The sequence below is a fragment of the Serinus canaria genome, chromosome Z (genome assembly GCF_022539315.1).
Source record: "Serinus canaria isolate serCan28SL12 chromosome Z, serCan2020, whole genome shotgun sequence".
In the NCBI taxonomy this organism is placed as follows: Eukaryota; Metazoa; Chordata; class Aves; order Passeriformes; family Fringillidae; genus Serinus; species Serinus canaria.
In genome coordinates, this window is record NC_066343.1 from 57,261,365 (window position 1) to 57,286,429 (window position 25,065).

A 25,065-nucleotide genomic window follows, 5' to 3' on the forward strand; every position below is an offset into this window, starting at 1 on the left:
AGCTTCTAGGAGGATTTGTTCCATGACCTTTCCAGGCACAGAAGTAACCTTGTCAGGTCAGTAGCTCCCAGGGTACTCTTTCTACCCTTTTTAAAGATGGGCACAATGTTTGCAGTAACAAAGGACTTCTCACCTGACTGCCATGACTTTTTAAATATCATGGAGAGCAGCTTGGTAACTATATCAGCCATTTAGCTGAAGACTCTGGGATGTATCCCATTAGGTCCCATAGACTAAAATATGTTAGGGGTCCTTAGGTGGTCACAAACCTGATCTTCCCTCACAATGGCTTTGCTATCCCAGTCCCCATCCATCTGTTTGTCCTCTCAAGAGGAGTGCAAAGAGAGAAATGAAGATTGTGACAAAGATTTGTTGAGTACCTCAGCTTTCTTTTAATCTGTTGTTACCAGTTTATTTCTAGCACTGTTTATCAGGGGGGTGCACCTTCTTTGACTTTCCTTTTCTGGTTAGATCTTCCATTCATTTAGAATAGTCTGGAGGTTTTCAGAGCTTCTTCCAGCAGCCTGCAGCTCCAAAAGTCAGTACACATGCCAAGACTCTGGATCACATCACTGCTTAGCAGAGTTCTTGTCTTGCCTCCAAGACACTCCCATTTTAAGGCAAGTTGTCCAAGCTCTTCACTTTATGCTTGCTGAGTCAACTCTTTTCCAGGATCTTTGCATCACTTAGATGATCTCAACTGATCAGGCAATAATGAAGAATCTGTACTTATTTTTTGATTTTTTTGTTTTGAAATTCATTAAAATACTATAATACAAATAGTACACATACACTTTAGTGCTTTTCTACTTGAGTGGAAAAGTATAATATTGCTTTTTGTTCTCCAGGAGTAGCAGAATAACATATATGAAAATCATGACAAACCATTACGTAAAGTGGACACTCTACATAAGTATTTCCATATAGTAATTTTTCCCTTCAAAATTTTTGAACATAAATTGCTTCCAAATAACCATGCAAGTTAAAGTGCAGCCATCTATGGTGGTGTGTTAGGCACTGTGCTAAGAATCAAGTCTTTTATAAACACAGACTGTAGAACACTCTTTAAAAAAAATAGCTGTGCGGAGCCAAATGATTATGGTAGAGCTTTTTCTTTCTCCTGGCCTTTCATTCCTTGTTTTTTGGGTTTTTTCTATGTACCATACTAAAAGCTACATATATTGGAATTGCCTGTAATCTGTAAACTGAAATGAGAACACTTGCTGTCACTTCCTTTTTTCTAAAAGCATATACAAAATAACATGCAAATTCTTAAAGCAGCTGGTGTTAAAATGTTCTCTTCCTCATATTAGAGCCTAATGAGACATAAAAGAACCTTTGCCATTTCAAGATGCCTCTCATTTACAGAAGTTAATCTGTTTTAAGACTTCATCTGGGTGGGGAAGCTTGATCATGTGTCTAAAACAAAAAAAACCGATTGGTAGATCAGTCCTGGATCTAATTACAGGGTGCTATCTTAGAGGTAACAGAGAAGTCAGAAACAGTGTTGTGAGGCTCTCAAAGCTGCACAGCTGATAATTATTCTTTTATTCTTAGCTTAGTGGCACCGGAGTGTTATACTTGAAAAGCTGTTAACCTCAACATTTTCCACCACATTGTATAACAACAAAAGTGTGGGCCAAATTTAGAGCTTTGGTACTGTTCAGAAAAAAGCTTTCCTACGGTTGTTCTGCCCTTCAGAACTGCAGGTGTGCTTGTTTGATGGGTACTTTGCCATCATTTAGAAAACCTTTTATTTCCATTTAAGATTGGTCTGACAGCACTGAGTTCTAAGAATTGTCAGGAGGTGCCAAGTCCAGCAAGTCTTAAGCCTAGCACTGGCCATCAGAATTTTACTTAGCCAGAGTGGTCAGACGGGTCCCCACGGCAGTCACAGACTCTTGAAGTGTGGCAGTCTGAAGTGGGAGATTGTGAGAAGCAACCCGAGGGTGAGGTGCTTGTGAGTGATGGATTCTGCTTTCTAATGTGCTTTGAGATCTACTGGTAAGGTAAATAGTAGATAAAGATTCCTGAATGTAAGGTGACATTGGTAATGTATATATTTTTGCTAAATAAATAGCAAACTGAACACTTTATTACTTTTACCTGAATATTGTATCCTTTGAGTTTATTTTGTTGTGTTCATACTTCTCATACTTTCATACTTACTTTATCTACATAATCTCTTAAATATTAGAAGGGATGCTAAGAAGGAAGGTCTTGTTAAGAAAAACATCGTTCACAGTATCTGATTTTCAGGAATTGCTATTAGGCAGGCTTCAGGCTAGCAGGAAAATAACATCATACAAATTTGTTTTAGTGTTTTCAAGAACTAGTGATCTGTGATGTGTGTTGTATTATAGACCATCATGGATTCTCTTTCAATTGATAAACAGGCTGGAAATCCTGTCTTTATTGGCCAGGGAATTCCTTTGATAAGACAGCATTTGTAGTAAGTATGCATCTGAATGACAGGGTTTACAATTTAATGGGAAGAGTTTCTGTTGAGTATTGGTTAATGTGTTTATTGAAGTGGCAAACACTGCAAAATTTCCATTAAATGGTTCTGCCAATTAATCTCAATTCAAACTTCTTCCTATGTTACTTTCTTTCAGATGACAGTGAACTTTATTCAAAATTGTGGGGTGTTTTTGCAATAGCAACAAGTATGTGAAGTTTACAAGATGTGAGGGAACTTGAAGTTTCTGAGCATGTGCTCAGAAACATAAAAAGATACAGGTCTAGCATCCAGGATGTTGTACAGTAATGCACTGAACCATTTGACAGTAGTCCATGCTGGGATGTTTTATTTGAAAACAAGTTTTAGTTAATTTCTTTTCCTGATTTTTTTTCTTCTCTGACATTTTGAAAATAAGGTTAATTTGAGGTGAAACAAGTTAGGAGAGATGTTATAGATGTGCAACAAGTAAAGGGAAATGTTATAGATGTCCATAAACAGCCCATTGAAGAAATATTTCTCTGCTTGGAGGAATGTTTGCATGTAGCTGATCTAGATGTGTCCATGCAGGCAGTTTCAAAATTTGATGTTTCAGATACACGGCTTGCAGGATAGAATACCTGGGCTAAAACTCACTCAGCTCTGAGTTCATTGTGGAGAAGTATTCTTGACTTCAGTTCTACATAAAATGAAAAATAGACAGGCTTGGTAGGTGAGGCTTGCACTCTGTATATACGATTATTTTTCTAAAATTACTTGCATGCTGAGAGATTTCCTGTTGTTGGGGAGTTATTGAAGAAGGGTACGTCTTCCGGTCTGTAACTGAAACTTCTACAGGATAGTTAGTTCCAATTGAATACTTAGCAATTTTGGTAAAATCATGGTCATTATTTGGTTCATTTCCCATATTGTGTTCCTATGTCCAGTTCCAAAACCTTTTCATCTGTTCTTTTGTGCTTACAGCCAACATGCAATACTTTGTGCCTGCTCTAGCACACACACGCACACAGACTTTGGGTTAGAACAAATACGACCGCAGTTATTTGAGTACTCCTTTGACAGCCGGCGCTTCGGCGGGCCGGCGTTGTTCGGAGCACTCACATGTGCTCCTACACCTTCCCCCACGCTTCTATAAAGGTTACCCGCTTAATTTCTGATGGTGCCGCGGTCGGTAGGTAAGAGAAGGACGGGGAGGACGGCTCAGCGCTCCTGCCGGCGCGGACGGGGGGCTGTGGGTGCCCTCCGCAGCCGTGGCCCCGCAGCCCGTGCCCCGCAGCGGTGCCTGGGCGCGGTGCGGAGCCGGAGCCTCCCTCGAGGGGGCGGCGCTGCGGGCGGCAGCGGCCCCGCGGCGGGCGGCGAGCCGAGGCTGGGGGCGAGCCCCGCAGGACCAAAGTTACTTGCCCGCGCCGCCCGGTGTCTGCTGAGAGCGCAGCCCAGCGGAGGGGCAGAGCCGCTGCCCGCGCCTGCAGAATGCGGGAGCAGCGCCCGGCTCCGGGCACCGGGCAGCGGAGGATGGGCGCGCTGGCGCTCCCCGTGAGCCCTGTGAAACGCTTGCGAACTGAGCGCGCCTTTCCCTGTCTTTTCGCAGAGGAGGCCTACCAAAAACTTGCTAGCGAGACCATGGAGGAGCTGGACTGGTGCCTGGACCAGCTGGAGACCCTGCAAACCAGGCACTCCGTCAGCGAAATGGCCTCGAACAAGGTAGGAGCCCGCGGGCTCGGCCTCGCCGCCGCGCTCCCCCCTGAGCGCGGCAGCCGGGGCTGTGTCGGGTCAGGGGCGGCCGGAGGGGCCAGGGCGCTGGAGCGGCCCCGGGCGGAGAAACTTGACCTGGGCAAGCAGCGTCCAGCGTAGGTTTGGGAGCGGGAGCGGCAGCTGGTTCTGTTGTGGTTTTATACACCAATTCTTTTAAATTTCAGTGCAAGCTGTCAAAGTGATGCAGGTCTTGTAAAGCTACACTGTTTTCTTGCGTGCGTCAGTTTTAAAACAAAAAGAGATTGGTCAGGGCTGCTGGCAATTACCTCTTCAATCGCTCCTTTTCACAGAACCCCATACAGAATTAGGGATCTTTCCTAGAAACGGTGTAGAAAGTAGCGTGAAAGGTGATAAAGGTAGTTCCTGAGCCCAGAGGAGCTGTATGGTGGATTCTACTTGTAAACAATGATGATGACAGCTCTCATAACGCTCTTTGTTATGAAAGAACATGCTCTCAACCAAAGTGCCATCACAACAGGCACCTACATCCAGAGGTGTGCTTCTGCAACAGAGTGCGCTCTTCCTTCGCATCCTGGAAGCTGAGGATTTGCATTATCTAGGAACTCTGTGATGGGATCTGCTATGGTCTGTATGTGCTTTGGTCTTGCAATTTGAAATTGAGTTTCCACATCTTTCATCCATAAGTAAAATTTCTTTCCTGATTTTGATTTGTAAGAAATATGCAGGTATATTTCTGGAGTTAGTTTTTTTTTTAAGGTGAATTTATAAAAGTGCTATGTTACTTCAAAATTTATTTTTATATTTTTAATCAACTGAGTACTTGAACAACAACATATGCAATTAGAAATTATAAGAAAGCTTTTATTATACAGGTTATTTTTCCTACTGTTATGTTTGCAAAGGCAGCTGATGATATTTTAGTATCTTTTAACCACTTCAGTTGTAGTTATTGTTTTAAGTTGGAAGATAGTTGTTTTGACTCAGCTTATGCTTTCTTAATACTCTACTGTCTTGCTTTGACTGCTCTTACCAAGTATCTGCTCTTTATTATTGGCTATTTTTAAGTTCCTGTTGAAGTGTGCCTTTATGTCAGATATGAAGTATCTGCACACTTTTGCAGTTTAATCCCACAATGAAATATTCCCTGTGCTTTTCCTGGCTTTACAGATGCTTAGCACCAATTTGAGCTCTGTTTTAAGAGTTTTCTGCCTGGCATTATGCTATTCTCAGAACTGCGTTTTCAGTTTTTATTGCAGCTGAAAGATCTTTTTACTCAGTACCTATTGTGTATGCATCTGTAAGATACAAAGTCAAGAGTTTCCGAGGCTGTTTCAGCACTGTATAACTCTGAGACTTTGTTTCCAAAGGGAGTGAGATCAGACTGACAGATGCAACCTGGTCTTGCTAACAAGTTTGAACACCTGTCAGTTTCCTGGCTTGTGATGTTTGTATAACCATTCTTTCACAAAATGCTGCATTTTCTTCAAGTATTTATTTCTTAACACCCTGTAACAGATGAGATATGCAGTGTCTTTGATTAACAGTGAGGGTAAGCTGCTTCTAGAATGAGGTAAAATTAATTGCAAATCAATGTTTTTAGAGTTTGCCAAGTATATTCAGATTTTACAAAAAGTGGACCTTTTAAAAGTAAAATTTGACAACTGATTTGCATTTATAGATAGGCTCAGAGGTGCTCTGAGTTTGATACTGTTTTGTTTGTACTTGTTTGAATAAGTAAGCATTTTCACTCTCCTTTTGTAAATCTAACTCCTTGAATACAAATTTGTGTCACCTTTCAGTGTTCATTTGGGACGTTTTTGTTTTGGTTGGTAAGATAATTAAAAAAACCCAAAGAACAGAAAAAAACACCAAAAAATCCAAACCAAAACCAACAAAGTGTAAACCTGTGCCACTAACCAGCATGTGAACAATCCTGAATATTAACCAGCAAGCTCGTACCATAGTGTGAGAAAAATTAATGCAGGAGGATTTTCATTTCACGGTACAGAAGGTTATTGTGAAGAATAATTTCTATTCATACTACTGAAACATACCCAGCATTTATACAATACTTCCTATTGTAATATAACTGCAAACTTTGACCTCTTAGTGAGGCACATAGATAAATTATACTATTTTACCGTAGTGAGAAACTGAAGAAGAAAAGCTTTGCTCAAGGTGGAGAACATAGACTTCAGTACAGAAATGAGCATGCAAAAGTACTTTGCTCTCTATCTGAATAGTAGGTCCTGTAAAATCAAATTAGAAAGTCAGGAAAAGGAGTGCTGGTGGTAGAGAAGAACACAGCTTCTCACAGTGCTTCTCTCTTTCCTTTTGTCAGGCTCTCTCGAAGAACCAACCCATGAGACTGACTGATTGTTGGTGGGGTGTTTTTTCTCCCTGGACTTTTAGCTACTTCCCTTAACTATTTCTCTCCCCTTTATTTTGTATGCAACAGCATTTTCATCAATATTAGTTTTCTTTATTTGTGTGAACAAATGCAAGACATAAGGGGCGGTGTAAGAATTGAACTCTGCACTAGGTAAGAACTTCTGCCCATTGTGGAAAGGCTGCCATAGTAGAGGAAAAAAACCCCAAAAACCCAGGGTGGGAACAGTATTTCATGTCCTAAATGCTTGGAGTAATCAAGGGAGTGAGTCTTAACTCCAGTCCCCTTCTGTGCAGTGAGTTGACAGTCTGAACTGTTGGCTTCATCTGTTTGGAATCCCTTTACTGTTGTAATGCTTGCGTAGGACTAGCATTAGCATATCCCAATCCAGGGATATTTATTTTGTTTAGATGCCCTCATGCTCAATTAGCAGTAGTCTACAACGTGCCAGCGCACGGCTTTGGATGACGGAAAGTGGAATGACGCAGATACATAAGAAGATCCATCTTCTCCCTACTTAAAATTGATTAAAGCAGTAGTGACAGGGTGCTAGCCACAACCTCTGGATGTGCCCCGGTATGTTGTGGGACAAAGTGTTACCCAAAAACTTTGAAAGCAGGCTGCAGGTCTGTTCTGTAGGGAGCCTGCTGTGATGCTTGGCTGCCTACATTACATCAGTATGACTTAAATATCCAGGTGATTTCCCATTTCCCAGCCATCCTCATAATACAAAGATTTCCAAATACTTGCAGCCATTGCATGTGAAGTAACTGATGGATGGATCTCTGGTGCACCCATTGGCATAGTTTGCAAATCAGTGTGATTTTGAAAGGACATAGTGGGTAACTGTATGGTCACTTTTTGTGATGAATCTTACAGTACTTGGTGTTTACTTATATTGCTTGCTTCTGAAATGGGGTACTAGCAAGAGAAAACCAGCTTTTTAAAAGTGCAGGAAGTTTGTCATCTTCATTCTCCTCTAGAAACCCTTTAAAGTTTTGAAAGGTTCCAAAGCAAACATATAAAAAACGCCTTAAATTTAGAAATTGACTAAAATGTCTTTCCTTTTTGGAGAATTGTCTGGTTTTCTGTATAATGCAATCTTAATATTGCCTGATGTTAGTGGACTGTAGTATTGTTGTGTTTTTCTGAGTAATGCTTTCTTGAATAGATAAAATATAATTTGGGAAATAGTTTACAAATCTGGGTCATTAGAGATAGGATCCCAAAGCATAATTAGATGTCACTGTTTAACTGTTTATATTTCCACATATCCCAACCCATATCACTTTTTGTTAAACTGAATTGTGAGTAATATCTCCTGAAAATACGGGGTTTAGGAGGCTACTAACTTGTTGATTGTGATTTCTCACTTTAGATACAGCTGCACTTTGAGGCACATATGAAATATCTTAAAATTTTCAAGTTGCATAGTGATGATTTTTTTACTTTTTTAAATATCTTCTTTCTTTTTTTTTTTTTTTATGACTACCATCCTTGGGGTTTTTTTCCCGCTAAATAAGATTAAAGCATTATTTAATAGATTTTAAATTCTTTGGGAGAAGAACTGTCTTCTTCCAGTATGCAGTTTACCACTACCTAATTTATGGATCTGAGAGTTATTCTGTGATGGACAATACACAAATTAAAAATTCCAGTAATAAAGATGTAGCAATTCCTCTCTGTTAGACAGTATTATTTGCAGAGTAGTCAAACATGAAGAAGTATGTATAATGAAACTTGTTTGTAAAAGTGTATTTTCACTTCTGTAATCATGATTTTGCAAGCATCTCTTTTTGGGTGCTTTATGTGCCTGAGTATCTCAGCTTACACATGGGAAAAGTTTCAGACTGAGTCGTTTTTGTTTCAGCTTTAGCTCTCCTGAAAATGATGCTTTTTGCAGGATTTGCTAATAACTGGTAAAGAGCAAGGGTTTAGAAGATGTCAATCATAGGGCACTTCTTTCCTACTACAAATGCAAATTAATGCCCTTGTCCAGGAATCTCTTTTAGGTATAGAGCTGAGAAAATTTTGATTTCATTTAATTGGACCACGTTAACTACAAATCTACTTTTTAAGTGTAGACTTTCTTATAATTGTCCAGGTCGTAAACCAGTATTTGCAATGCTTACAGATTAGAGTAGAAGTCTATTTACAGACAGTTACTAGTGCTATTTACTTTAAAAAAAAAAATAAATTCTGAGATTTATTTTGGTGATTTGAAAATACCCAAAGTGTCAATTTTATCAACCAGCTAATGTCCAAAGCCGACCCTAACGTGACACAGGGTGGGGATTTAGAGTCCTGAACTTATCACCTACTATGTAAATTTAAACAATAATGTTAATTATACTTTTTTTTTAATTACTTACATGTAAATATTTAATGTAAACCAAAATGATACTTGAAGGCAACTTGAAATCTGTTCTGTTTGTTTTTCTTAGCTTCCCTCCTCTGCTACTTTGAGCTGGTTTGTAATCACATTTTCTTTCTGCTAAAAAGTATTTTTTCTTTCATCTTTTCAGCACTAAAAAGCTCACACAGGTAATGTGTGGCTGACTAACATAATATCTGGGGAAAGAGTGAGGCTAAATTTATTACTTAGGTCAAATAATGGACCATGTATAAACCCTAAAATACTTCAAACAGAGGTGCTGTGTTACCTTCACTGTGTTTTCCCAGGAAAGCCCTGCTGCCAGCATTCTAGCATGAGCCTTGCTGGGGTGAAAAAAGCTGGGCCAGAGGCCCTTGGCAGCTCTTACACAAAAGCCCCCACTGAATGCAGAAGCATTATTGTGTTACCCCAGGCTGACAGTGGCTCTCTGAGTTTACCCAGGCTCAGAATAAATGGAGCTGATGACAGACTGACTTCTGATTTAGTCCATCCGTCTGTTTTATCATTGTCTTGTTCTGTGAAAAAGCTTGAGTGCTGTGGTGGCCGGTACTTTTGTATGGTCCTGGATAGGCTGCGTCTAGAACTAATCAACGTGACTGATTCTTTTGTTAACAGGCTAGATTTTACTGTTGTCCTTTTTCTGTTCTTTCTTCCAGCTTTGGGGTTAGGTTCATGGCACAGTGAGGAGCTTGTCTTCAAAAATTACCTTTTGTATGTAAAAGCATAATTTTTTTGCAATGGTTTTTCCGAATGTGGAAGCTCAGCCGGAGTAAAATTGTCTCCTCTGTCACAACCACTGGTTAAATTGACCTGCTTCCAGTTAAGGGACAAGCTAATATGTCAGATCCACTTAAGAAGGTTTAAACAGCGGTCATTCACTTGGGTTAGCTACTGCATATTAAAAAATAGGTGCTGGAAGCATAGCACTAGAAAAGAAATTAGTTGTTTTCATGAGTAAATACAAGGTTTCTTATGTGGCAGTCCTCTTATATAATGTCTGGCAGTGCCATTGCATTTGCATGGCTGACATTATGGTTTAATTGGGTCTTAAATTGTCAGATCTCTCGAAGAAAATCTGAGGATTTGGTTAGCTCTTTAGGATACTGCTTGTGATTAAAATTGTGATTAAGGGGCAGCTGTTAGCCAGACACTGCTTGTTCAGTGCAGTGACAGGAAATTTTTTATTCGTTAAAGATTTCAGTTTGTACAGTGACAAAGTAAAGGTATGTTGATAGGTGGCAAGCCTCGGTTTTACTTAATTCACACTTGTGTGGCTTCCCCAATTTTATTGTACTTTATAGCAAAAGAAAAATAACAAGAGTATTGTGGAGGTAAGAAATGACTAGATTTCTAGGAAAACTGCTTGCTTTCCATTCACTGAAGCCAGACTGAAAGAAATTTAAGACCTCTGGCCTTGAGTGCAGTTCCCTGTACACAACCTTACTGGCTCTCATGCGAGACTTCTCATGCTGGAGAGCAGAAGGCTTGCTCGGGGGTAACTGCAGTCATGAGTGAGGTGTACATACCTGTATACATAAAAAAATAAAAGGAGACAGCACTTGCCTTGCTGAACTGTACAGGGATGTGCTGCAGCAACATAAAAGGTGAAACTCTGCTTCCTGCAGAGTCTTTGGACCAGCCACTCTTTATCATTTATTGACACCTCCATCTTCTCAGAAACAAGTGGATAGAGTAGTGGTGCTACTTCAGCTGTGGCTGAATCTCTTCTGTAAAAATCCTGCTGCTTCCATAGGGGTTGTGGGGTTGCTGACAAATGAGAAAAATCATGAAACATAGTTTTCCTGGTAGGATAGTGAAGTAAATGCGGTGAGTGAGGCTCAAGGCAACTGAGCTGTAAGCAGCCCTCACTCCTTGTGTGGGTACATAATGGCAATCATTGGCCTCCTCTGGCCATGACAAGCAGGCAGTTGCTATTTCAAAACATCTTAAATCTGTGATAGGGTCAGCCTCTTCCCCATTTTTTGGGACTCCCCTCCAATAGAATTAGCCAGCTCAGGCTGTCCAGTTCTGCACTGGTGGAAAGGAGCCTGGAGTTCATAGACGTAAGAGTTGATGGAAAGAGCACTAGTATTTCAAGGCTCAAAAACAAGATAGGAACTCTGAATCTCACAGATTCAGTTTGTATGTTAAATTTTAGGAGAAAAATAGGGTTTTGCATCTCTCATTCACTGCTTTTTGAAAGATCCTGGATGTAAGAGATGTGTAAAAGAGAGATTATGCCTCTCAGAAGGTTGCTATTATTTAACACTTTACAGCTTTTTAGCTGCTTCTAAGATTGCAGATCTTATTGGTCCCTAATAACTTGATAATTTCTTCCATAAATATAAACAAATGGTCCATGCCAACATACAAACAGACCTTTTTTTTAGCCTCTTTAATTACAGGAAATACCGCAGTATGAAAGATTTTTTTCCTTTAGCATAATGGGACAGAAAAACCAGACAAAATGCTACATAGTAAATAACTAAGATGTAATATGGGGAACTACATTATTTTCAACCATAATAACAGATTTTAAAATTATGAATTTTTTCCAGGAATTGAATTATTTAGTTTAAATGCAGATATCATTGTGGCTTTTTTTTTTTTTTTTGGCATTTACACAAAAATATTTCTTTTTCCAAAAACTTTTATTTGGAAAGGTTTTTCATGGGTATGCACATCTAATAACTTCCTTCTTAGTAATAAGGTGGTATTCGGGACAACTGAAAGGTATAAGAAGTATCTAAAGACTTGTGACTCCTTGTGATGATATTTAGAGCCAAGAATGCTGTCATTGTATGTAGGGTGCTACTTTGGTAGGGGTTAGACTGTAACATATGAAGAATTTAGGAAAGCAGTGGCCATCCTTTCTTTTTTTTTTTTTTTTTTTTAATCAATTTTGTGTTTCTAATAAGAGGCAGCTTCTACTATTATATGAGGTTTTGGTACAACAAATGTGGTGTTTTCTGAAATGTCACTTCAGACTTTGTCTCATAAAGACACTACTAAGAAATTGTTTTCCTGTTTCAGTTATATTAGTGGAGGTTTTGGTATCATCTGCTAAAACTTTACATGTTTAGGAGATTCACCACAGGATTAAGTATATTGTAGATGGATATTTCCCCATCTGTGATTTTTTTTCTTTGTTTGTTCTTTTTTTTTTTTTAATAAAACTTATTTCAGTAGAAATTGATTCCAGTTAACTCACAACCAGTCCCCATGTGAGCTACAAAACTGAATCTAAGCAAGCTAAGGCATGATGGAAAGTGATGCTGCTCATCCTGCCTTGAAACCATGTGAGCAGGGTGGTGGCCTGCACCTGCCTCTTGAGCTTGTTCAGCTCTGAGCAGGTGAGAGGTGAACCTGCCCCGTGACTGCCCTTACGGGCCTGGTGGGCAGGATGTGCTGCCATGGGGAACTGCTGCTTCATCTGGATTGACAGCCAAGGGAGACACTGCTGTACTAGGGCAAGTTCAAGTTCTGCCTGTTGTTCTCTCTTTGCCTGCTCCAGGTGTTGAAAAGGAGCTGCACAGGCAGCAGTACCATCTCCAATTGCCAGCAGTGGAGCAGCACTGAATCAAGCTAATGTGTCAGGCCTGATTACAAGATTCTCTAGAAAAAAAAATTTAAACAGCTTGCTGCTTTTATTAAGTTGTTGTCCACTAATATATGGCCAGCTGACGAAAATGAGCTGGTTGAATACTTGTATAAGATCCTACAGCACGACAATATCATCAACTAAACCTTCCACTCAGAATTGCTGCTGGTTTATGCAAAATGAAGTCAGTGTTAATTTTATTGTGGAATAAACAGCCAAGCCTTACAGGAAACATGTATTATTAACTTCAACCTCCTAACCATTCCACTACGTCAGTCATATTACCCAGATTTGTAAGTCCAGGAGTATTTTTTGATGCATGTAAATATGTGTGGGTTTTAATTGAATTTGTTTACATGATTTAGAGGACCTGTAAAAGCAGGCATTAATGTATTTAAACCAGGCTATCTGATTTGTGTCCAAGGTTAACTGTACAGCCTTGATGCAGTAGTTTTATCCAGGGTTACAGACAACCTCACACTGCCAGCTGAGATAGTAATATTTTCATAAACATGATTTTTGTGATCCAGAATCAGCTGTTATAACAGAGATGTCTTTTTCTAATGACCAAGAGTAAAACGAATAGCAATAAAGATACTCTAGTTACCATTAAATCAAATTTTAGGAAGAGGACTCCAAACTGGGTAGGTAGAATTTATAATAAGATACGGTTCTCTTGTTCTATACTGATAGCCATCAATAGATTCAGAACCCCTGCACCAGTTGGTACTTAAAAAGGTATTTCAGTTGCAGGGACTAGATATGAAGATATTTTTTCCTACTCTCTCCCAGAGTAGTGGTCTGTATTGAGCATTGTAAAATATAAATGGAAGGATTATTTTATGTAGAAACAATGACTTTTCATAATATATTGCCCCCCCTTTGGTGCTTCAAAGGGTCATTGAAATGAAGAGCAGTTTTTAATAAGTGAGGATGTGATTCATGTGTACTTGCTGACACAAGGAAACAGTTGATTGTTTTCAGAGCTGATCAGAACAAAGGAAGGATAAACATCCTAAGTTTTATGTACTTTATGCTCTTTAGCAGTATTTCTACAAACCTCATCCCTGGAACATGGAAAAAGTAGTTCAGCTAATGAGTAGAAGGCACAGTAGAGCTTAGAGTAAGAAAAAAAGAAATAGTAGGATAGTGCTCTTTCACTAATAAAGAACAGTCTGTGGAACAGAAACAAATAAAAATCAGGCTGCTGGATAGACCCTGGACCTGAGCATCTTTAAGTATGTTTTAATGAAAAATTGACAAGACAGACTAGAAAACAGACCTTTTTTACACACGTAATAATGTTTTGAGTAGTTGATGTGTTTGCCAAACTTTATTTGCGCCGTGACAAGTAATGACAAATTTAAGGAACATTTGAATTTGTATTTTCAATTATTTGATAACTTAAAAAAAAATAAAATTGCCCTTTGCTTCTGCAAATGGTTGTGCAGGTGTGCTACTGCTGGCTTTACATATGGTTGATGCTTTTGAGTATTTCAGCAGTAGTGAGATTCTTGGCTACTGTTGATAAGCTTTGTGGCCACAATGCATTGGTGAATTTGTTACCTCCTGTACAGTGGGGACACCCTGATACCCTAAAAGTGATGAATGGGTAGTATGAGAGGCTCCAGCACTTTGGTTTTGGCTGTGGTTTCTCCATGCACAAAGGGACTTCCTCTGCAACTACACATGAAAAAATGTTTTCAGTTTGGTAGCTGAAATAATTGAATGAAATAATTATATTTGAAGGTTAATTATGAGCATGTTTGTAAGGATGTTTCTTTATTGAACTCCTGTTATTTGAATTAAACTTCTCACTTCTTTGAGGTTCAATAGCAGCATCTCAGAACCAGGGGGACCAACAGATGCTTGAGACCTTGCAAAACACAGCGTTTATTTTGCTTTCTAAACCTGTATTTATGGGGGATTTTTCCCTCTTAGCCTTAACGTTACCCTGTTCAGCTTCTGCTGCCGCAGAGAACTGGAGCTTCAAAGCACCTGGGCAACCTAATCCGGATGCATTTTTTTGCATGAGGTGTTACGCGTGTCGAAGCAGACCTTGTGTTTGGTGTTGCAGGGAGAGTGCTCCGATTGCTCTGCATTTGTGCCCTCTGCTGCTTGCTGATCTCCTCGGCAGAGGTGCCGGCTCCTGCTCCTGCTGCTGCTGCTGCTGCTGCGGTGAATGCTCGCCCTGCTGACCCAGGCACCGAGATAGGAACGGCCTGGGCCTGTCCTAAACAAACAGGTCCGGGGGAAAAAGTGCAAGCCGAACCTATGCCGTGGCCAAAGCAACAAGCAGGGATGAGGGTGCCTTTTTGTAGTAAATGTAGGTTGTGGTGTCTCAGCAAGAAGCCAGAAATTGTCCTTGATACTTTTGCAAAACTATTCTGTGTGTACATGTCAGAGTCTTTCTGTTTTACGCTGCTTGAAGGAAAACAGTTTTAAAAAACAAAAAACAAAAAACAACAACAAAAAAAGAAATTAATTTAAATCTGCAAGAATGCCTTTAAATTAATTACTTTTTTTGCTTGCAATGGAAGTTTCAGGTGGAGGACTTAGAAGTGTGTTTAGTCCTAGAGGTGTTAATGTAATGAATTTTTTGACAAATCACTGAATGTCTGTTTGGCTACATAAGCTTTAAAGCCCAGCACCCAGATTTCTCAGTAATATGACTGTATTTTTCTGGTGCTCTGAAGCATGGTCAAAGTTTTGTGTGCCTGAATATTGGACCCAGGTAAGATTGCATTTTGAAATTTGGTAGTTGCCCCCCCCTTCCCCCCTTCCCCCCTTCCCCCTTATCATCAGTAAAAACTGATGTGTGTCTTCTAGCTGGGATGGATTTCCTATAGCTCTTTTTGGTTGTTGCTGAAAAGGTTTCAGGATAAAGAATTTTTTGATACTTTTGATACTTTTCGTAGTCAGAGCTTGGCATTCCTAGCACAGCTTTCTGTTCATACATCTATTTTAAAAATGGAGGAGCTAAATTTTAAATACAAGATGATAAAGTGCTCTAAAAATTTGTACAAAAACAAATATTGGTATTTGGAAGCTAAAACATTTTTTTTTTTGTGGTCAGGGATATACATCTGTAATTTGATCTTTTTTCCCAGGCCTGTGAAAGGTAGATAGGAATGAAAATACAAAATAAAACTGTGCTGTTGGGGTAAAATAAATCGGCAGGAAGAAAAATAGTTTGATAACTATGTTGTGGTGTTTTGTCTTTTCAGCTAGATACTATTCCTGTGCTCATGTGTCTTTTAGATTGTAGAGATGTGGTGTAAATAAAAGTATGCTGATGTACATAGGCAGTTTTGTTTGTTCTTGAAATTGTTATCAGAGCTTGAAAAATGTCCCAGTTGTAGAAAACTAAAGCTGCCTTACTGATCAGAGGCAGAATGAGTGGACAGATGCTGAGTTTTAAATCTTATTACAACCTGTTATTTCAGTAGTGTGGCTAAGTTGGAAACTGTGCCTTAATTACTCTTGAGGGAAGAGTTATATGGGTTTTTTTTAATTTTCTTTCTTTATTTCCTTCTACTATGTCTTGGCTATTGTGAAATAGCATGCTGTATACAAATTTTTGTGTTCTCCAGCATCTCTTTTCACCCCCAGATCCTGCCCAGCGATGATGTCTCACCTTTGGGTGTTGCACATAATTTTGTTGAAAGGTGAGAGTCACACTGACCTGTACTGTGTCTGCTGATTGTTGCTGATGGACTCATAGGTAGCAGCACTGCAAGGGATAAGATCCATTTTGACTTGTACTTCTACCAGACTACCAGGGGTCTTTGAGAAGTCTGTTTTCAGACTTGGACAAATCACACTGCTTTGCTTCATAGTCCTTTTTCTCTCAGAAAATTTTCTAATCAAGACCTGGGACTTTAACTGGTATTAGGAACTTATACTAATATTTTAATATGAGGTGACTAATATAGTGGTGCAGTGGAAAATATCCAAGGCAAATCCTCATTTTAGTCAGGAAAAGTATGTGTTGTACTTACACTGGACTGGGTAATATTGAGAATCCTCACCACGTCAAGCACAGAGAAAACAGTCTAAAAATGAGAAACATTTTGTTTTTAAAAGCTAGGATTATGAATTTTACATGTGTAGCTGTAGATTAAGAAGTAATTAAGAATATAGGCATATCAATCTTGTCAACTGAGTATGAAAATTAACTTAAATATTCACTGAAGTTATCAAATATTGCATCTCATTTTGAATGGACTTTGTCTTAGATGAGACATAAACTCCTGGCTAACTTTAAAGTCCTGCATGGATGAACTGCATTTATTATATGGTTTCAGGTTCTTTTCTCTGATTTGGAGATTGAACATAAGATGACACTGGACAGGAGTGGGCAGGACTGACGTACCAGGGCATCACTTCTTTTGTCTGGGACATTTGAACACTTTGTGTGAATTCAACTAGCTGGAGCTAGTGAGAGTCTTTACATTTATTTCATCAGGCTGGGAATGGAGCCCAGAGCTGGTTTTATTTGTCATTGTTGTCACTTTGATAAAGAGATGATAGAATCAGCTGTTCACAGGAGCTTCTTTGGAAGAATGGAGAAAGCTTATTTAGACACAGACTGTGAGTTTTTTAGACATTTCTATCCTTGTGAGGGCCAAAGTGGGCTTCTGCATGTATGCCCATGTAATTGGACAGGCTGATGTCTTTCTGCATTTGCTGAAGTCTTTCTGGTGTTTTGTGTGCTGCTCAGAGCCTTTTGGGCTGCTGCAAATATTGTATGTAAATGGGAAAAAAAGCAGACAAAGTTTCTCAGGTTGTTTTTTTTTTTTTAACAAAAGAAAATGTGAGCCAAAGATGATGATACCATACCTTTTTGGTTTTGTGTGATTTTAAGATGTTTTTCAGATTAGGGATGATTTTTATAGAGACATAAGAGTATGTATCTAAGAGGACTGAAATATGAAAAATGCATTGATTCCTGTTAAATTACCTAACAATAATGAAAGATTAATAGAAAATCTTTTACTTGAATAATGCCTTTGCATTTTTTATCCATAATGCATGTCCATCAGAGACTATAGCTCAATCTAATGTTGTATTTTCGTTAATGGAGCCTAATCAGTGTTCAGTATGCGACATTACTTTCATGTTTTTTAATCTACTTTTCACTTCAAATTTTGTATGAATGATGAGATTTATTAGTTTAGTGTTCAGAAGAAGTGATCGTTTATGGGTTATCATTGGTTAAACAGAGGTTTTTAATTTTAAATGAAGTTTTCTTTAAGGCTTTTCTGTGCTATGTAAGTTCATAAGTGAACTAAATTATCAAACCTAAAGTATATTAATTTGTTATGAAAGTACTTTTAATGATTGTTAAGTACAAAATATTAACTTAATATAAGCCATGCATAAAAGCAGTGCTAGCAAAAGGGGATTACTGTATGGTGTTACAGTATATAGTGGAAACTGCTAAATACAAGACACATTGGAGTATTTTAAAAGAAAATATTGATTTAACTATCAAACTGTTTACTTGGAAATATGGATTTGTTGTCAAACTGAGGTTTTTCAGGAGCAGCACTAATTCTTGTAGAAAAAGTAGCATAAAAGCATTTTCTACTTTTGAACAGTCAGTTGTGAATAATATTAAAATATTGAAAAACAACCCCTGGAGGATGACTACATGGGTGCCTCTCACCTGAAATCCATTTCTACAATGTTAATGAGAAATGCATATGTTTATACTCAAATGTGTGACTTGAGATACTCATGGTGCTTGCTTTGGTGTAAGATTAGTTTCTCAAAAAGAAGAGAAACTCGTGCAGGTGAGAGGACTCCTACAAAATTTCTGCTGCTGTGATAACTGTTGGAGACTAATAGGTGTAGGGTTTGTATGAGTTGTAGCTCTCTTAGCTAAAACTTGGTGCAAAAATGGCTGTATTAGGAAGGGCTTCTGGCTATAGCCTGTGGACTCTGAGCTGGCGAGGTCTGAGCCTTGTAGCACAAGGAAGGTTCTGGGTTAATATCCCTGTCTCACATCAACCTACACTGTGGAGTAGGAGGGAACAAAACGCTCTTGGGATGGAGTGATGCAGGTCTGCATTCATGGAAGAACCTCCAAAGGGGACGTGGTGACTTGGGACAGTGAGGAGTGCTCACCGTCTGGCGTGGGTGTGTCACTGGCTCTTATCAGCACTTGGCCCATGTCTCCCAGCATGGCCTGGTCGGAAGCTGCTGAGCCCTGGCTGTGTGTGAGCTCCTCCGTGGCTGCTGGACTGAGTGCCCGGCAGAGGAGCGGAGGATCCCGGTCGGCGTGGCGGGGATCAGCAGCACCCAGCGAGCGCCGTCAGCGCCGCGCCAGACGCAGAGACCCCAAAGGCACTCGGTTTCTGTGTCCAGCATGAGGGACAAGTCACTGGTATCTGCCAAAAGCTGCCTCATGCCAATACTGAGACTTCTTGTAAGAGGGGTATAAATCACAGAGGTAGTGAGCATGCTGTTCAGGAAAGTACAGAGCTGCCTTTGGCCTGGTTATGTTAGCATGTCTCCATCTCCCTCATGTGGAGCCATAAACCCAACTTCACAGTATGCCTGAATGTGGGACTGGAAACCACTTGGGTTTTGTGATTGCTTGCTTAATTTGACCTAGAGGCATTCAGGTGAAATGCTTACTTACACAGAGAAACAACACGGAATTTTGTTTTGTTTCCCTATGTGCATGAGACTAGTTGTTTCACTTGTTCCAGATGAATAGACGTTCATTGTTTTGTGAATCTCTGTAGGTGTGGAGCATATTTCTAACATCTAAATAAATAATCAAATGAAAGTTATGAAGGACACATTGAAATAAGTATTATCATTTCTTCCTTGAAAGAACAATGATACTATCACATGCACCTTAATAAGAAATACAACAGCCGTGGTTTAATAAGAACTGGAGTGTGAACCAACAAAATTGCATGAAACAGTTTGCAGTTGGCTTTCAAAATGTTGGTGTCTACAGTGTGTGATTTGTAGGCATTTGCTAAGGCATGTTTATCAGAGCTATATTGAGCTTGTTGCAGTGTTAGTAATCACTTCATATTCCACAAATCCCTGGTTTTGTCTGTGCAATCTTTTTTTTTTTTTTTTTCCCTTTCACAGCTGTACAAAGATGAATGAAAAGCTCATTTCTTTTAGCAAGAAATTACAACTATTCAGCAGTATTTCTGATGAACTTGACTTTGGCAAGGTCTGCAGTAGGAACACATCATTAAAATAAGAATGCCATGTTACAGGAGAAGAAAGATTAATCCTGCAATACCTGTAAAAACATAGGTTTTACCTGTAAAAACTTTCTGTATGAAATAGGAATCCCTGTTAAGCTTAGTTTTGTACTGGTATAGCTGTATCAGTATTAGGATAAGTGTGCCATTGCAGCTTTCTGAATTTTTACACTCTTTGTACTTTTCCTAGATATAGCTATCTGCAAAAATGTGCAACGTGGGTATAAACTTCTTTCATGGCTATGCTATGGTAAATACTTACAGGGTGTTTATTTACTTTCAGGGTGCATCTAGATAAAAAAGTAGAAATCAGGTCTTCATTCAATTCTGAATTTTTAGGGTCATTGATATGTAAGTTGCCAATATTCTGTCAGAGCAATAGCCACCTGAACTATTTATTAGTGTTTTCTGTCTCCTCAAATCTGCCGTCATAACTGCAGCTGCTGTCACACCCTGGTTGACCTTTCTCTGATCTAAATTGGTTTTTAACAGTAGCTTCTCAATAACTGACATAGTTGTGATAGGATCATATTCAGGGGAAAATAAATACATAGCAGAATATTGTAAAAAGATTAATATTTGTTGAAATTAAACTCCATATAGTACGGGGTGGTTTTTTAGAGACTATTACATACATATGTAATCTTCATTATGTGGAAAACTTTCAAGAGAAGGATTGGTATATATTGTGTCTTAAAGGATTGACAGTGGTCCCCAAGATAAGAGTTGAAATAGGTGTTGTTTCTGTTGCCTGTGCAACTGCTCACGAGTGTCTATTGAAAATGCTGCAGCTGTAGAGAATACCTGTAAAGACCCTGCTCTGGTAGGGTTGAAAATTAGTGAACCACATTGTGACATTTACAATTTGAAAAATCTTCATGCTTCTACATAATCATAGCTAATGCCTTTATTATCACTAGAGGGCAGTAAATACAAACACTGAATTACATATCTTATCAGAGTGTGTTAATTTTTTTCTTTTTTTTTTTTCTTTTTTCTTTTTTAAATTTAAAATAAAAAGGGAGCCTTACTCTTATTAAACACCTTAGCTCCTGGGTTTTACTACATACTTCCCCTAAAATAGTTCAAAGGAACATCATCATCTCAGTTTGTTTAGCAACATATAATTCTTGTATTTTATGCATAAGAATTCTATATTCCAAATAAAATATCTGAAAAATTATACTGCATAAGCTATTCCACAATTTTTAACAAATGTAATTCTGACAGGCTGAAAGCTTCCAAGAAAACATTTTTAAAGCAGTATACTTGTGCTGCAGTTAGCACACTTATAACTTCCTTGAAAGAACTGGAGATATGTTCCACTTGCAGTCATCAGTTCTCAGCCACCAGTGAAGTTCATCTCTTTTTGATATTGGCATGAGATGCAGCTTTGTCTCTGTCCCTGCAGCTCACTTAGCATGTGGCAGCTGGTTGCCACAGTTGAAGCAACTTCCCCTTTTTGTAAAATTACTAATTGTTTGGGACTTTTTACTAAAATCCTACAGTTTCTCTCCTAGCATGGATTCTTATGTCGACCCAGAGAATTTTGGTGAGGCTGGTTGATTCAGCATAGTTTTCTTGTCTCTGCCTGTCCTGCTGCTTCCTCTAGTCCGGCTCTGGGTTTTGGCTGAGTCCATCCACATGCTCTTGCTTGCAGGATGAAATGACCATACTTTTCTGCTGTGGTCTTCCAGCACTGAGTAGACTCTCCATTCTGTGGGGAAGCTTTGGTGGTGTACATACCAGCACAACTCACAGATGGAGCTGGCTAGTGCTGTGAAAACACTGCTGCGTTTGTGACCGGTAGGAGCTGGATTTGACACGGGTGATTTTTGCTGTTCTCTAATGTGTGAATGTCAGTCTAAAAATCATGGAATCATAACATGTTTGGGTTGGAAGGGACTTTAAAGATTATCTAGTTCTAACCACCTGCCAGGCCTTATTTTTTCATGTTTTCAAAGGCTCTTAATTTGGCTTATGGGGATTGTTCAGGCTATCTGTTCTTTTTTGTAATGCATACAAGAAATTGTAATGCATTCAAAAATCTTGAAAACTAAAACTGGTGATATGCTTAGATGTCTACTTCTTTGCTTTACTTTTTGCTGCTTACTAGACAAGATGCACTACATGCAGCACACTTGTATTCAGAACAGATGCTCAGACATCTCTCAAAATGTTCTCAGTGCAATTTCATAGTCAATCCAAGGGGTTGCATTTGAGAGCACTGCTCTTTGAAAGCTAAGTACACTTTTGTATTACCCATCACTTATATGTAGTAGGAAAGACCGAGGTGGTAACACTCTCATCATGTGAAAGTTCATTCAGTTCATGCAACTGAATCACAGAATCAGAGAATAAGGTTGAAAGTGACCCCAATGGGTCATCTGGTCCCACCTTTTTGCTCAAGCAGGACCATCCTGGAGCACATTGCATGGGATTGAGTCCAGATGGTGCTTGGATATGTCCAGTGAGGGAGACTTCACAGCCTCTCTGGCAATCTGTTCAAGTGCAGTCGCCCACATAGCAAGGTTCTTCCTCATGTTCAGGGTGAACTTTCTGTGCATCAGTTTCTGCCCATTGTCTCTTGTACTATTGCTTGGCACCTCTGAGAAGAGCCCGGTCCATCCTTTTAACATCCTCTCTTCAGATATTGTATACATTGATGAGGTTCCCTCTCAGTCTTTTCTTCTTGAAGAAAAAGAAACATGCTCTCTCCCTCAGCCTTTCATTGCAAAAGAGATGCTCCAGCCCCCAAATCATCTTTGCTTCCCTCTTCCAGACTTGTTCCAAGAGTCCCATGTCTCTCTTGCCCTGAGGAGCCCAGAACTGGGCACAACGCTCCAGGTGAGGGGCTGAGTAGAGGGGCAGGATCTGTGACCTGCTGGCAATGTTCTTCTTTCTACATCCAGGATACCACTGACCTTCCCTATGTCATCTTTAGTGTGTGTTGGTTTCAGCCCAGTTGGTTTGAAGCAGTTTCAGCTGCCTTTCATTGCTTCTTGTTGCTTCTTTGGTGCTAGAGAATCAGGTCTGGTATGCTGTGTTTTCTTATTTTCATCATTCTCCACAGTAGCTGTGGGCTTATAAGTTAAATAGACTGAGGTTTTTCTTTTATTACGGAAGATTTTCTCTGAGACATTAATAATATTTGCAGATTTTTTTCCTACGCAATGTGCATAATAGAAATTAGGAAAAGATTCACTGTCACCGACATGTTTTATGAAAAGTCCTTTACTTAGGATTTTTCCCCTCCTGAGAGCTGAGAAGCCTCAAGAACAAACTGTAAACAATTCTTATCTGCTGCTGTGGAATGCAGCAGAAGAAATCTGTGATTGGCCTCCTCATGCTGTTTGTAATTAAGAGCCTATCACAGTTCACCTGTCCAGCCGGTCTCAGTGTGAGAAGACCTTTTGTTTTCACATTCTTTTGCTATTCTTAGCTTAGCATGGTAGTGAAATCCATCTCTCTATTCTTTTAGTATAATTTTTTTATATTATCTATTATATAATAATAAATCAAGCCCTCTGATACATAGAGTCAACTTTGTCGTCTCTTCCCTCATCCTGGGACCCCTGAAAACGAAGTAACAATACACTAAAGCTGTGTGCGTTGTTCCATTATGTGTGTTGCCAGAGTAAGAAGCTATAGAGCCTCTCTTTTTATTTAGAGGCACAGAAGACACAGATTTTTGGGGGTGACAGTATCACTATGAAATGCCCTGTTGTGACTTGACATACTCTTCAGGGTTCCTCCTTTCCTCAGGGTGGTTTACCTAGTTGTGAACCATGTTCCTTATTGATGATGTCCTTGCAGACATTAAATTCCCTGAGCTGTATGTCGTTTTCCCCTTAAATTCCCCGAGCTGTAGTTTACATGAATGATGTCAACATTCTGAACAAGCGAGGCTGCTGGTGGTGGCTTTTACACCTTCACAGTTTATCCCATAACAACTGCTCCTCCCAATTGTTTCTGTTCTCAGGAAATTTTCACACTGTAAATCTTCACAGTAGTGATGTAATTGCAGGTCATCAACTAAGACATTTACTACCATAGAACAGTTTCAAGTCATGGAAAACCTTACTTAAAACAGTCCCATTAGATGAAGACAGACTGTTTATGACCATTAGGAATGAGTCTATAATCAGATTCTCAGCCCTCTCAATGTATCTTCTTTCAACACTGGGAGTGGTGCAGAATATTTTACAGTTATAAATCAAATGCTCTATGACAGCACAAGAATATTACATGTTCAAACACATAAATGATAGTGACTGGCATTAATTTCACTTTTACATCTCACTTCCTTATTGAGCAAAAACATGGAATATGTGCATATTCCATGCATAATAGCTTTTCTGCCATTATACCCAGGACTGGGGTTTCATTAAGTGGTCAAATATACCTATCCATCCTGCTTGGGAATTTCAATTAGCACAAATTAACATTTTTAAAGTCTTTAAAAGTATGCTAAAACTGAACATTGCAGCTCCTGGGATTCCTGCCACCTCTTTTTATGACTTCTTTGGAGAGAGTTGTCCAGAATCATTGACTGAATAATAACTAACTTTTATTAAGGGTGTTAAGGGACTTTATCATCTTTGAGTCCTTCAAGATCATGGTCTTGATTCTTTCAAAAGACATAACAGTGCTCATTAAAAACTTCTTTTTTTAATGAATTATTTTTAATTATTATTTTTTAATGAATTATTATACTCCTCACTATAATTTCAAATTGCACTTTCCCCTTTCCATATACTTTGATTGTTTGGAGCATTGTAGAAAATGTCATTGTATCCTTCCTCCTCCATGTTTTATCTTCATGGATGTATATTTGTACAAAAAACAAGAATCTCTGAATTTTGTTTTTTTATCTTGAATTCCTCTGGATATTTAGTTAGTGGCAGCTATTTGCCATACACTCTTCTATCCATCATAACCTCCTCTAAAGCCAGTTATTCAGTGATTGTAACCTGGGAATTCAGGAGGAAAATCAACCAAAACCATTCTTGTAAATAAGAGCTGGAATCAATTTCCTGACTCTCCACATCTAAGATCATGTTGCCAAAGTCAGGAGGCATGCTTTCTAAATCAGTGAAGTAATACAATTAAATTCTATTACAGCAATCATTATTTTTATGAGGTTGAGACTGTGAGTCTTGAAAAAATAATACCAGTCAGTTATAAGCAGTGTGTATAAGGTGTAATTATCTATTATCACTATAGTTAATGTGGAGTTAGAGTGAATTGATGTAACGTATATTTACATTG

General features: G+C 39.0%; 1 protein-coding gene across 2 annotated transcripts in view; it reads left to right on the forward strand.

The window, feature by feature from the left end:
* LOC103821042 (cAMP-specific 3',5'-cyclic phosphodiesterase 4D) overlaps positions 1-25,065 on the forward strand; it is a 359,702-nt gene that overhangs the window by 307,233 nt on the left and 27,404 nt on the right. For both annotated transcript variants that reach the window (XM_050986858.1, XM_050986861.1), the window contains exon 6: positions 4,047-4,159. In XM_050986858.1, the coding sequence (XP_050842815.1) occupies positions 4,047-4,159 (113 nt within the window). The remainder of the gene's footprint in view (positions 1-4,046; positions 4,160-25,065) is intronic.